The sequence below is a fragment of the Hypanus sabinus genome, chromosome 2 (genome assembly GCF_030144855.1).
Source record: "Hypanus sabinus isolate sHypSab1 chromosome 2, sHypSab1.hap1, whole genome shotgun sequence".
NCBI classification, from domain to species: Eukaryota; Metazoa; Chordata; class Chondrichthyes; order Myliobatiformes; family Dasyatidae; genus Hypanus; species Hypanus sabinus.
In genome coordinates this window covers 182,403,400-182,416,991 of record NC_082707.1, presented here as the reverse complement: position 1 = coordinate 182,416,991, position 13,592 = coordinate 182,403,400, and the positions used below count along the sequence as shown (strand labels likewise).

Sequence of the window (13,592 nt, the reverse complement as noted above, 5' to 3'; positions counted from 1 at the left end):
GCTCCAGTGTCCTCCCACATTCCAAAGATGTAGGGTCTGGGTAGGGAGTTGTGGACGTACTACACTGGCACTAGAAGCAAGACTACAATCCCCGCTGATTTGATTTGACACAAATGATGCGTTTCACTGTATGGTTCGATGTACTTGTGGTAAATAAAGCTCATCTTACCTATATCTGCTTGCATTGTTGGTTTGAAAGGTTTTTATCTCTGACAGTGAAGCAGAAGGAAATCTGAGTTAAAGTCATTCAGAAGATTCAATGGACAAAAGTACAATGGATTGAAGGGGATGGCAGGGTCCGAGAGATATGCAGGCCCTTTGCCCAACTTGCCCATGCCAACAGTATTGCCCAGCTCACCCATGCCAATGGTATTGCCCAACTTGTCAATGCTAACAATATTGCCCAACTCACCCATGCCAATGGTATTGCCCAGCTTACCCATGCCAACAGAATTGCCCAACTCACCCATGCCAACGGTATTGCCCAACTCACCCATGCCAATGGTATTGCCCAGCTTACCCATGCCAATGGTATTGCCCAACTCACCCATGCCAATGGTATTGCCCAGCTTACCCATGCCAATGGTATTGCCCAACTCACCTATGCCAACAGAATTGCCCAGCTTACCCATGCCAATGGTATTGCCCAACTCACCCATGCCAACGGTATTGCCCAACTCACCCATGCCAACAGAATTGCCCAACTCACCCATGCCAATGGTATTGCCCAACTCACCCATGCCAATGGTATTGCCCAGTAAGCTAGTTCCAGAATGTACTTGAGCCCGTGTGGCACCCGCCAAACCTGGAAAGCCTTGCAGACGCCACGTGCGCCTTCTCCAGGGATACCCAGGCACGAACACAATCCCAGGAAAGGACAGATAGTTGGCTTGGGAAGAATCTTTGACTGCTCTTGCCCTGGGAATAGCTAGGCCCAGGAGTTAGCTGACCAGGAGATCCCCCAATCTCCTCACCGGGTGAATATAGATCCAGAGCGTGGGGCTGGATGACAGTCAGATGGTGAGAAGCAGCCCCTTCAGATACAGAGGCTGGGGGTGCTGCAACCTCTCAGACCCTGCATGCACTGTACACAATCCATCGCCCCCTCCTGGCCACTGACATTCAGTCCTAACTCCAGAGTGTTGTCACGAAGTGAAGGATACCTCCTCTGCCCCCTAAGCACATCTGCACATCTAACAACCTCCTCTTCATCAGATCACGCACAGTGCTCAAAAGAAGTTCATCATCACATTACATACATGACTCCATATACTACCCTGAGATTCTTTTACTTTTTGCAGCACTTAAAGAATAAAAATATACAATAGAATGATTGAAAACTCCATATAAACAACCAAAGTGCAAAAGAAGACAAATAGTGCAAATAAAAAAAATACTAAGAACGTAAGTTTAGATTATTTGGAAGTGAGTCAGTGGGTTGTGGAATCGGTTCAGAGTTGTGGTGGGTGATGTTACGCATGCTGGTTCAGGAATCTGACGGTCATAGGGTGATAACTTGAACTTGGAAAGGCCTTAACCAAGTGGATGTGGAGAGGATGTTTCCTACGGTGGGAGAGTCTCAGACCAGAGGACACAGCCTCAGAATAGAGGCGTGCCCTTTTAGAACTGAGATGAGGAGGAATTTATCCAGTGGTGAATCCATGGAAATCTTGCCACAGGCAGTTATGGAGGCCAAGTCTTTATGTATGTTTAAGGCAGAGGTTGATAGATTCTTGATTGGTCAGGACATGAAGGGATACAGGAGAAGTCTGGAGATTGGGGTTGAGAGGAAAATTGGATCAGCCGTGATGAAATGGTAGAGCAGGCTCAATGGGCCAGATGGCCTAATTCTACTCCTATATCTTAAGGTCTCTTGCCCGATGAGAAGGGCCTAGATGGTGGGTCTCCTTGATGATGGACGTTGCTTCTTGTGAGTGTGCTCGGTGGTGGAGAGGGCCCTGCCTGTGCTGGGTGATGCAACAATGGACTGGATTTCATGAGCTTGCTCCTAATTGGTTAGGCAGGGTTTCCATAGTGACGGCAACATTTTCTGACCTCAGTGGCTAGCTCTTCAGTGAACTCCATTAGCCAATTAGAAATGAAAATCCATTGATGTCTGTGGGGTGGATTGTGATGAAAGACCTAACTTGCTTTAGGTATCCCAGTGTGGGAAGTGTTAGCCTGGAGAAGCTCACAGATCTGTTGGCTAGACGCTTTGGCCCACCACAGGTCTGTCAAATAAAGAGAAAAAGGAAGTTTTCAACAGATCAGAGCAGGGAGAGGAGAGAGAGAATGCACGGCCACGGGGATTCTGTGTGTGTGAGTACACCATGGAGTGACATTCAGGGGACCTTAGGATTACAGTGTTTTCCACAGTCTAAAAAACACTCTGTGGCTGATGAACTACTTCATGACTTTCATCCACTGTCACAATGTTTTTTGCTGTTTTTTACTTGATACATTATTTTCACAGGTACCAATATATGGTGAAAAGCTTGTTCATACAGATCAGATCTTTACACAGTACATTGAGCTGGAATAACGTACAATTATAACAGTGCAGAACTGATCTGAACTGATTTCAGAACCTATGGACTCATTTCCAAGGACTCATGTTTGCAGTATCTATCTATCTATCTATTTGTTATACATTTATTTACTTATTTGGCTTATCTATTAATTTGTTCATCTATCCTTCTATCTATCTATCTATCCATCCATCAATCTATCCATCCATCTATCTATCCATCTATGTATTTATGTATGGGTAGGTATTTTTTTTATTTATACTTGTATAGTTTTCTTCAGTGGCGCATTGGTCCTTTGCTACTCATTGTGAATAGTTTTTCACTGATTCTATTATATATTTGGTTTCCCGTATGCCTCAAAGAAAATGAATCTCAAAGTAGTTTATGGTGACATACAGGTACATTGATAAATTTATTTTGAACTTTGAATTAAGTGTAAAGGCTACAAAAGAAGTGCTGTGGGGAAGCAATAAAGTGCTACAACACCTAATGAGGTGGATTGTGAGGCGTGGGACGACGGTGGCCCACTCGGACAGTGTGGAAGGAGTTTCACTCTGTGTCTGATCCCAGGAGTGTGTGATCGGATGGTGTTGAGGGAGTTTCACTCTGTGTCAGACCCCCGTGTGTGTGGTGGGATGGTGTTGAGGTAGCTTCACTCTGTGTCTAACCTGCAGTATCCTTGCCCTAGAAGTAGGTGATAGGATCTTTACTTTACAACTTGGCTGTAGTTGAATTCTACTTTATTCTTTGTGCTAGAATCACAAATACCAATTGTGCACTAGTGTAAGAGGAACATCATTTGCACCAGAGACATTGACTCTATTTCTCTCCCCACAGATGCTGCCTGGCCTGCTGAGTAATTCCGTCATTTTCTGCTTGAGTTGCAAGAAGTAACTTTGCCTCTCTCCTGACAGGTTGAAGATGTGTACGTGCAGTTTATGAGAAAGTATTTTCCTCAGAGATCGACAGGTGAGTCACCACCTTCAGTTCAGTTATGTCTGGTTTACAAGGAAACAAAGTGATGCAAAGTGAGGGGGAGAATGGATGATGTACTTTAACAGAGCAAGGAGAAGAAATTAGGCTCATGAAACTCGATCTTACTGCAGTATTACACACAGTTAAAACTCCCACTCACCTCCCATGGGCTTAAAAATCCAACTTCAAAAATATTACAGTCGTAATATTTTTCAGTTCAGTTATTTTTGGCTTGGCAAAAGCAAATTAGATGGTTAGAGTGAGGCACAAGGAATATTTCTTTCTTTCCTTGAACAGTTTTGAACATAAGAGAACATGGAAGGAGCTTTGTGATTGGTGAGAAGCTACATTGCCTGCCAAAACTTCGTACCTAGGGTATCAGTTTTCGAACTCATGAAGACTGGAGGCTGGAGGCTGTTTGGAGTTGGAGGACTGTCCATGTGCGTGGAAAGGGACTTGTTTTGCTGTCATTGTTTTGTTGTTTATTGTTTTTTGCTTTGCTGTGTTCTGAGTTGTTCTGCTGAACATGGTGGCCGTGTCACGTTGGCACTGGAACGTGTGGCGACACTTGCGGGCTGCCCCCAGCACATCCTTGTGCGCTGGTTGTTAATGCACACGTGATCAATAAATCTGAATCTGACCTTTCTCACACACGCCTGATTCCTCTGTCATTAACAAACCTTCTCAATTTGCATGGAAAGCCTTGCCAATTATCTACACCCTCCTGGCCCGCTAATGCGGTTTCTACACATTTCCCTTGCCACAATCTCACCCATATTCAAAATGCAAGATTCAAGATTGTCTGTCATTTCCAGTACGAGTGCAAAGGAGAACAAATTAATTGTTACTCCCGGTCTAATGCAGCACAAAATAGAGTACAGTAAGATAAAGAACACAATGATAGAAAGCACTATAAATACAAATATATAAGCTAGCTTATGTACATAGATTGATTGTATGTACGCCCATAAAGAGACATTTGTAACAGGAGTGTCTGTACGTAAGGTGACTGACAAGATGTGCTGAAGTAGTGGTGGAGGGGGCTGCAGAGGGGTGGGTTAGTGAGTCAAAGTGCTGATTTGGGAAAGTAACTGTTTTGAGTTTGGTGGTCCTGACATGGACAGAAAGTCCAGGAGTAGGGTGGAAGGGGATCCTGCATGATGTTTCTGGCACCTTTCTGTGTATATGTCCTTGCTGATGGGTAGGCTGGTGCCAGTGATGCACTGGACAATTTTGACTACTTGCAGAGCCTTTTCTGTCCACCAGAGGGCAGAGCCTGTACCAGATCTTCATTCCTTGTAAAGACTGACTTTGATAACAAGCCGAATTTATAAATGAGTAAGGCCATCTAGTGCTTGGAATTTTGACTGAGACTATGAATTTAGGCAAAAGGACACACAAATATGTGACATGTTTCTTTTAGTGATGCAAGAATGAGGACCTGAGCTATAGGGAAAGGTTGAATAGATTAGAACATTATTCCTCAGAGTGTAGGAGAACAAAGGGAGATTTGATAGAGGTATAGATAGGGTAAATGCTAGCAGGCTTTTCTAAGTGCAATGAGTTCTACATATTCGCCTCTGGCTAAATAAAATCCTCCTCGTGTCTGTTCTAAAGGGACATCCCTCTTTACTGAGGCTGTGCCCTCTGGTCCTAGATTCCCACACATAGGAAACATCCTCTCCACATCCACTTTATCTGGGCTTTTCAGTATTCAGTAGGTTTCAACGAGAGCCTCCACCCTTATTTTTCTAAACTCCAGTCTCTAGGTCTGAGCCTGAACTCCAGGACATGAAATATTCCTCATACATTAACCCTTTCATTTCTGGAATAATTCTCCTGAACCTCCTCTCCAATGCCAGCATATCTTTTCTTAGATAAGGGGCCCAAAACTGCTCACAATACTCCAAGTGCAGTCTGACCGATGAATTACAGCTTTAGATCCTTGCTCACATCTGGAGCAACACACAGAACACTAGAGGAACTCAGTGGGTCACGCAGCACCTGTAGAGAAATGGACAATTGATGTTTCAGATCAACACCCTTTATCTGGAGCTATTCTTTCTCGAATTTGCATGGAACTTGTTTGTTGTCACACGTAACAGGCACAGTGAAAAGCATCGAGGAGTATAAGGGAAAACGATAACAGGATGCTGAATGAAGTGTTACCGCTACAGAGAGAGCGCAGTGCAGGTACAGAAGAAGGTGCAGAGGCAGGATGAGGTAGACTGTGAAGTCAAGAGTTAATCGCTAGCATATAAAAGGTCCATTTGATAGTCTATAACACCAGGGTTTAAGCTGTCCTGCTGTCCTCGAGCCTGCCAGTAGGTGTTTTCAAAGCTTTGTATCTTCTGTTCGATGGGTGGGGGAGAAGAGACGATGTCCGTGGTGGGAAGGGTCTTTGGTCATGCTGGCTGCTCTACTGAGGCAGTGAGAAATATAGGCAATACACACAAAATTCTGGAAGAGCAGGTCAGGCAGCATCCATGCAAAGGAGCTGAGTAGCTAAGTTGTCGGCCCCAAATGTCGACTGTTTACTCTTTTCCATGGATGCTGCCTGGCCTGCTGAGTTCCTCCCGCATTTTGTGTGTGGAGCTTTGATTCCCAGCATCTGCAGATTTTCTCTTGTTAGTGAAACGAGAAATACAGAGTCCAGGGAGGGGAGGCTGGTTCCTCTGGTGTGCTGAGCTGTGTTCACAACTCTGCGGTTGTGGTCACGGGCAGAACAATTGCCATACCAAACCGTTATGCGTCTGGACAGGGTGCTTTCAATGGCGCAACTATAAAAATTGGTGACAGTTAATCGGGCCATACCAAATTTCTCCAGCCTCCTGAGGAAGGAGAGGCATTGGTGAACTTGCTTGCTGTGGTTGTCCAGGACAGGCCATTGGTGACGTTCAGTCCAAGGAATCTAAAGCTCTCAAGCATCTCAACCTCAGCACTGTTGACATTGGTGTAGACAGGAGCATGTACATTGACCCTTCCTGAAGTCAAAGGCCAACTCCTTTGTTTTTCTGACATTGATGGAAATGTTGTTGTCTTAATATGATGTTACCAAGCTCACCGCCTCCTTCCTCTATTCCAACGCATTGTTATCTGAGATATGACCCACTACAGTCATGTCATATGAAAACTGGTCGTTGAAGTTAAAGCAATCGTGAGTGTACAGGGAGTAGAAAAGAGGGCTCAGGACACAAGCATGTGGAGCACCCATGCTTAGAATAATCGTGGCCCAGCTGTTGCTGTCGATCCTTACTGATTGGGCTCTGTTGGTCAGGAAGTCAAGGATCCAATTGCGGAGGGAGGTATCGACTCACTGGGTCTGGAGTTTGGTGATGAGTTTGTTTGAAGGCGGAACTGTACAAAAAACAATTGTCTGACATAGGTACCATAAGGTATAGGAGCAGGAGCAGGCCATTTGGCCCATTAAGACTGCTCTGTCATTCAATCATGGGCTTATCCAATTCTTTCAGTCATCCCCACTCCCCTGCTTTCACCCCATACCCTTTGATGTCCTGGCTAATCAAGGACTTATCTACCTCTGCCTTAAATTCACCCAGTGACTTAGCCTCCACAGCATTCGTGGCAACAAATTTCTACAGATTTACCACCCTCTGACTAAAGTAATTTCTCCTCATTTCAGTTCTAAAAGGATGTCTTTCAATCCTGAAGCTGTGCCCTCTTGTCCTAGAATCTCCTACCATGGGGAATAACTTTGCCATATTTAATCTGTTCAGGCCTTTTAACATTCATAATGTTTCTATGAGATTCCCCCTCATTCTCCTGAACTCCAGGGAATACAGCCCAAGAGCTGCCAGATGTTCCTCATACAGTAACCCTTTCATTCCTGGAATCATTCTCGTGAATCTTCTCTGAACCCTCTCCAATGTCAGTATATCCTTTTGAAAATAAAGAGCCCAAAACTGCACACAATACTCCAAGTGTGGTCTCACAAGTGCCTTATAGAGCCTCAACATCACATCCCTGCTCTTATATTCTACTCCTCTAGAAATGAATGCCAACATTGCATTTACCTTCTTCACCACCAACTCAACTTGGTTAACCTTTAGGGTATCCTGCACAAGGACTCCCAATTCCCTTTGCATCTCTGCATTTTGAATTCTCTCTCCATCTAAATAATAATCTGCCTGTTTATTTCTTCCACCAAAGTGCCTGAACATACACTTTTCAACATTATATTTCATTAGCCATTTTGCCAATTCCCCTAAACTATCTAAGGCTCTCTGTTTCCTCAACGCTACCCACTCCTCCACCTATTTATCGGCAAATTTAGCCACAAATCCATTAATACCATAGTCCAAATCATTGACATACATAAAAAGCAGAGGTCCATTGATAACTAGCAGCCTGCCAGTATAGGTTCCCTTTATTCCCACTCTCTGTTTTCTGCTGATCAACCAATGCTCCACCCATGTTAGTAACTTCCCTGTAATTTCATGGGCTCTTATCTTGCTAAACAGCCTCATGTGTTGCACTTTGTCAAAGGCCTTCTGAAAATTCAAGTACACAACATCAACCAATTCTCCTTTGTCTACCCGGCTTGTAATTTTTTCAAAGAATTGCAGTAGGTCTGTCAGGCGGGATCTTCCTTTCAGGAAACCATGCTGGCTTTGGCCTATCTTGTCATGTGCCCTCAGGTACTCCATAATCTCATCCTTAACAATCGATTCCAACAACTTCCCAACCACTGATGTCAGGCTAACTGGTCTATAGTTTCCTTTCTGCTGCCTCCCATCCTTGGCAAATAGCGGAGTAACATTTGCAATTTTCCAGTCATCTGGTAAAATGCTGGAATCTATTGATTCTTGAAAGATCATCGTTAACACCTCCACCATCTCTCCAGCTACTTCTTTCAGAGTGCATTCCATCGGGTCCAGGGGATTTATCCACCTGGACCATTAAGCTTCTGCAGGCGCCTTTACTGTCCAGATGCTCCAGAGGTGAGTGTAAGGCCAGAGAGATGGCAATCACCTTACACCTGTTTTGGCAGCAAGCAAATTGTATTGGGTCGAGGTTTTCTGTAAGGCTGGAGCTGATGTAGGTTATGACCAGCCTTTCAAAACACTTCTTTATGCAGACGTCAGAGCCCCTGGGTAGCACGTTATCTTGCTTTTCCTAGGTGATAGTGATCTCCTTAAAGCAGGAGGAAACCACAGACTGAAGCAGGGAGAGGTTAAAACTGTCTGCATGTACCCCTGCCATCTAGCTCTGATGCTTTCCAATGGGCTCACTCTCCAGAAGGCTGATCTTGTATCTGCAGTGGCGACTGTGGTTTGGGTTCCCTGGAGATGGTCAGGGTAAATGGTGACAAATGGTGTTCAAAGTATGCACGGAGTGTTTAAGCTCCACAGGATGGGATGTCGGTGATGCTGGCTGATGGCCCATTACAGCATGTAGCAGCTGAAACTGGCCTGGGGCTATATTTTGGACTGGTGTGGCCTCCTGAAATCCCTGATGGCTTTACAGAGACTGTCTGATGATTTGTTGTATAGGTTGAGGTCACCCGATTTCAATGCTGCAGACCGAGACTTCAACAGGCGGTAGATCTCTCAGGTCATCTACAGATTCCAGTTTGGGACACCCCCATTGTCCTCTTTAGTACACAGGCCTCAACACACTTTCTGAAAAAGTCAGTGATGTTGCTGACATACTCAACTTGCCTGGCAGCTGAGAAGTTGAACACGGACCAGTCTACCCACTGAAAGATAAGATTAAGATAAGGTTCGCTTTATATGTCACATGTACATCGAAACATACGGTGGCTTGCATCATTTGCATCAGTCACCGGCACAGTCTGGGGTTGTGCTGGGAGGCAGCCCGTGAGTGTAACCAGGCTTCCAGTGCCAGCGTAGCATGCCCACAACTTACCAACTCAACCTGTACTTCTTTGGAACGTGGGAGGAAAACAGAGCACATGCTGAAAGTACAAACTCCGTACAGACAGACAGTGGTGGGATTTGAACCCAATCTGGAGATTGCCGGAGCAGTAAAACATTCCACTAACCTCTGCGGAAGCTCTCCCATTTCTCAGCCCAGCCCCATATGACTTCCTGTTCCGGATTCTCCCCCATGTTTGTATACAGGGAGCAGGAGCAGAGCTTGCTTGTCTGATTTACCAAGGTGTAGACGAGGGCTGGCTCAGGCTTGGCTGGTGGCTTTGATGGTGGTATAGCAATGGTCAAGGGTGTTTGGCTCGTTGGTGGGACAGGAGATGTGCTGGTAACACTAACACAGAACAATACAGTACAGCCTCTTTGGCCCAAGATGTGCCAACCTTTAACCTACTCTAAGATCAAACTAACCCTTCCATCCAATATAGTCCTTCATTTTTCAATTATCCATATGCCTATCTATGAGTTTCCCAAATGTATCTGCCTCTCCTACCACCCCTGGCAGGGCGCCACACACACACACACACACACACACACACCTCTGTGTAAAGAATATTCCTCTGACATCCCCCTATACTTCCCTTCAATCACCTTAAAATTATGCTCCCTCGCATTATCTATTTCTGATCTGTGAAACGTCTCTGTCAACTCTAGGCCTCTGATCATTTGTAGATCTGTATCAAGTAACCTCTCATCCTCCTTCACTCTAGACAGAAAAGCAAGCTCAATCAACCTGTCCTCATTAAACATGCTCTCTAGTCCATACAGCATTCTGGTAACTCTCCTCTGCACGCTCTATATCCCTCCTATAACGAGGTGACCAGAAATGAGTGTGGTGTAACCAGAGTTTCATAGAGCTGCAACATTATGTCCGTGTGGTAATACACTTTTGAAACTGTCCTGGTAAAGGTCTCCAGCAGCAGCGAAAGGGTCTCTGGATATCCTGCTGCAAGGCTATCGGCTGCAGAGTATGGTTCATTGAGTCCGGGCTTCACGTGCAGCCGGGGTGGGATGCAGACAGCTGTCAGGATAGCAGAAGTGAACACCCATGGCAGATAGTACGGGTGACACCTCACAGTTAGGTATTCCAAACTGGGTGAGCAGGAGCTCAAGTTATTTCCTCTGTCACGTTTATAAGTTCTTCACTTGTCCTAACTTGCTTCCAAATGGTAGAAATTCCTGGTGACAGGTCTAGATGCAACACACTGTCCATTTCCCTCCATAGATGCTTCCCAACCGGCCGATCCTCTCCAGCACCTTTGTGTGTTGTTCCAGATTTTCAGTGTCCACAGCCTCTTGTGTTCTCAGGTGTTCTGTTTTAATTCTCAAACTAGTTGGAACATAGACAGTGAACAATACAGCACGGTTCAGGCCCTTTGGCCCACGATTATGTGCTGACCCTACAACCTCCTCTCAGATCAATCTAACCCTCCTCTCCTACAAAACCCTCCATTTTTCTATCATCCATGTTCCTATCTAATAGGTTCTTAACTGCCCATGTGCCTATCTAATATTTTCTGAAATAATTTCTTTTTATCGACTGTTGTTACATACTGTAGATCCTCTCTTCTCTTTCCCTGGAAGGATGTCAGAATAGGCTGGTTCTCCCCCGTACAACACAGATCGTGATCGAGGATGGATTTGAAGGGCTCGTTCATCGCCTGTGCGAACCTTGGGATCTTCATGGCCTGTCCACCAAGCGGACGGGTCAATCAGTGTGCTGGCCCCAGGAGTGTGAGATCATTAAGGAGCGGATTCGACACATTGGTGAGTGACATTCAGAGTGGTGGGCTGTGCTTTGAGCTTTAACTGCACTAGACTTGTATCCTTCAGAGATTAGAAGATTGAGATGCAATGATGAAAAGGTTCTGAGAATTCTTGTGAGGATGCACGAGGAGAGGATGGGGAGAATCTAAAACTAGGTATAAATAAACAATTAAATAGGTTTTGTCAGGAATTGTGGAAGACGCTTGCCCAAACACAGAGCAGTGGATGATCACTTTAATAATAAACTGCAAAATACAAGCCACAAAGTACCACAAAAAAGGAGAAAACAGATACTTAACATGACACAACGAGGGTAACTGAAGACTAGTAACAACTGGTTGAGGCTGACTGGTTCGATGGGTGAATAAAAGACCATGGATGAGAGTTGGGTTTAAATAGGCTGCAGGTGATGTGTGGAAATGAGTGGCAGGTGACTCCTGTCAGCTGGGTGGAGACTGGATGGTGCCTGCCTATGTAGGCTTGACAGAACACCCCCCCACCCCACATCTGGCATCCAATGGTCCAGGGTGATCCAGATGGGTCCAATGGAACTCCTCAATGAGCAAAGGATCCAAAATGAAATTGGATGGCACCCAAGGCCTCTCCTCCAGGCCATACCCTTTCCAGTCAACCTGGTATCGTATATTCCACCCACACCGATGTGAATCCATCAACCAGAGAACCGTGTACATGGGACCGTCTTCCACCATCCTCGGTCTCGGAGGTGCAAGCTCAGGTGGGTTGAGTGGTCCACGGACAACAGGAAGGTAGGTGTGATCTTACGGGATGGTGGCAGATGGAAACAGTAAGTGACTGGGTTGATGCGACGTGTAATCTTAAAAGAGCCAATGAATCAGGGCGAGAGCTTGAGGGGGTTAGCGCACAGGGGAAGATCTCAGGTGGCCAGGCCAGAGAAGTCTGGCTGAGAGCCACCGGCGGTTAGCCTGGCAGCATTACGCACAGTTGGCAGCTAGGTCAGTCCTTTGTATCCTCGTGCAAGCATCCTGCCATCGGCAAACCAGGGCCCTGCTGGATGGGATCTCCACCATTGGCTTCTCCGTGGGAATGATGGGGGTTGGTAGCCAAAAAGCACCGTGAAATCCAAATGGTCATGGTGTTCAACTCACGGGCAAGAGAATTAAAACATCGACCATTACAGTGCAGCACAGGCTCTTCAGCCCACAATGTTGTACTGACCCCTTAACTGACTTCATGGTCAATCTAACCCTTCCCTCCCACCTAGCCCTCCATTTTTCAATCATCTATGTGTCTGTCTAAGAGTCCCTAATATATCTGCCTTTACCCAAACTCTGGCTAAACGTTCCAGGCATACATCATTCCCTGTGTAAAATATGACCACAAAACCATAAGAGATAGCGGCAGAATTAGGCCATTTGGTCATTCAAGTCTGCTCTACAATTTAATCATGGCCGATCCAACTTTCCTCTTAGCCCCAATCTCCTGCCTTCTCCCCATATCCCCTCATGTCCTGACCAATCAAGAATCTACCAACCTCTGTCTTAAATAATTCCACAGATTCATCACTCTCTGGCTAAAGAGATTACTCCTCATCTCTGTTCAACGAGACGCCCCTCTATTCTGAGGCTGTGTCCTCTAGTCCTAGACTTTCCCATTCCAGGAAACATCCTCTCCACATCCACTATATCAAGACCTTTCACCATTCTGCAGGTTTCAATGTCAGCTCTCATTCTTCTGAATTCTAGTGAATATAGTCCCAGAGCTCTTCATATGACAAGCCATTCAATCCTGGAATCATTTCTGTGAACCTCCTTTGAACTCTCTCCAGTTTCAGCACATACTTTCTAAGTTAAGGGGCCCAAACCTGCTCTCAATACTCCAAGTGAGGCTTCGCCAGTGCTTAATAAAGTCTCAACATTATATTCAGATTCAGATCATTGCATCCAAATGCAATGCAGTTAAAAAATGAGACAACGTTCCTCCAGAATGATATCACAAAAGCATATGACAAAACAGACTACACCAGAAAATCCACATAACATTTGGCAATCCCCAATCCAGAGTCCGGAGAGGCTGCTGCATATTAATATCGTGCTACCGTCTTAGCGCGTTCCCCGGAAAGGAGCTCCAAAACCACCAGACAAACAAGACCAAAAATTAAAGCTACAAGACCTGCACAAAACCGCATAGTTACAACATGAAGTTACAACAGTGCAAACAATAGCATAATTGATAAAAAAAACAGACCATGGGCACAATAAAAATAGTCCAAAGATGTTAAAGGACTGTAAGTTCAAAAGAAACCACCACACAATTTCCACGAGTCCCCAGGGTCCTGACAGACTCGCCATCCCACGCCAGTGGCAGAAAGGAATACCCCCGCTATGGACTTCCACGGCGCCGCCCGACTCAGCCTCTCAGACGCAGCGCA

General features: G+C 45.4%; 1 protein-coding gene across 1 annotated transcript in view; it reads left to right on the top strand.

The window, feature by feature from the left end:
* Positions 1–717: 717 nt before the first annotated feature.
* Positions 718–13,592, top strand: part of LOC132404078 (cytosolic carboxypeptidase 3-like) — a 41,392-nt gene continuing 28,517 nt past the window's right edge. Inside the window, exons 1-3 of the mRNA XM_059988092.1 lie at positions 718–747; positions 3,443–3,497; positions 11,000–11,182. Of these exons, the coding sequence (XP_059844075.1) occupies positions 718–747; positions 3,443–3,497; positions 11,000–11,182 (268 nt within the window). The remainder of the gene's footprint in view (positions 748–3,442; positions 3,498–10,999; positions 11,183–13,592) is intronic.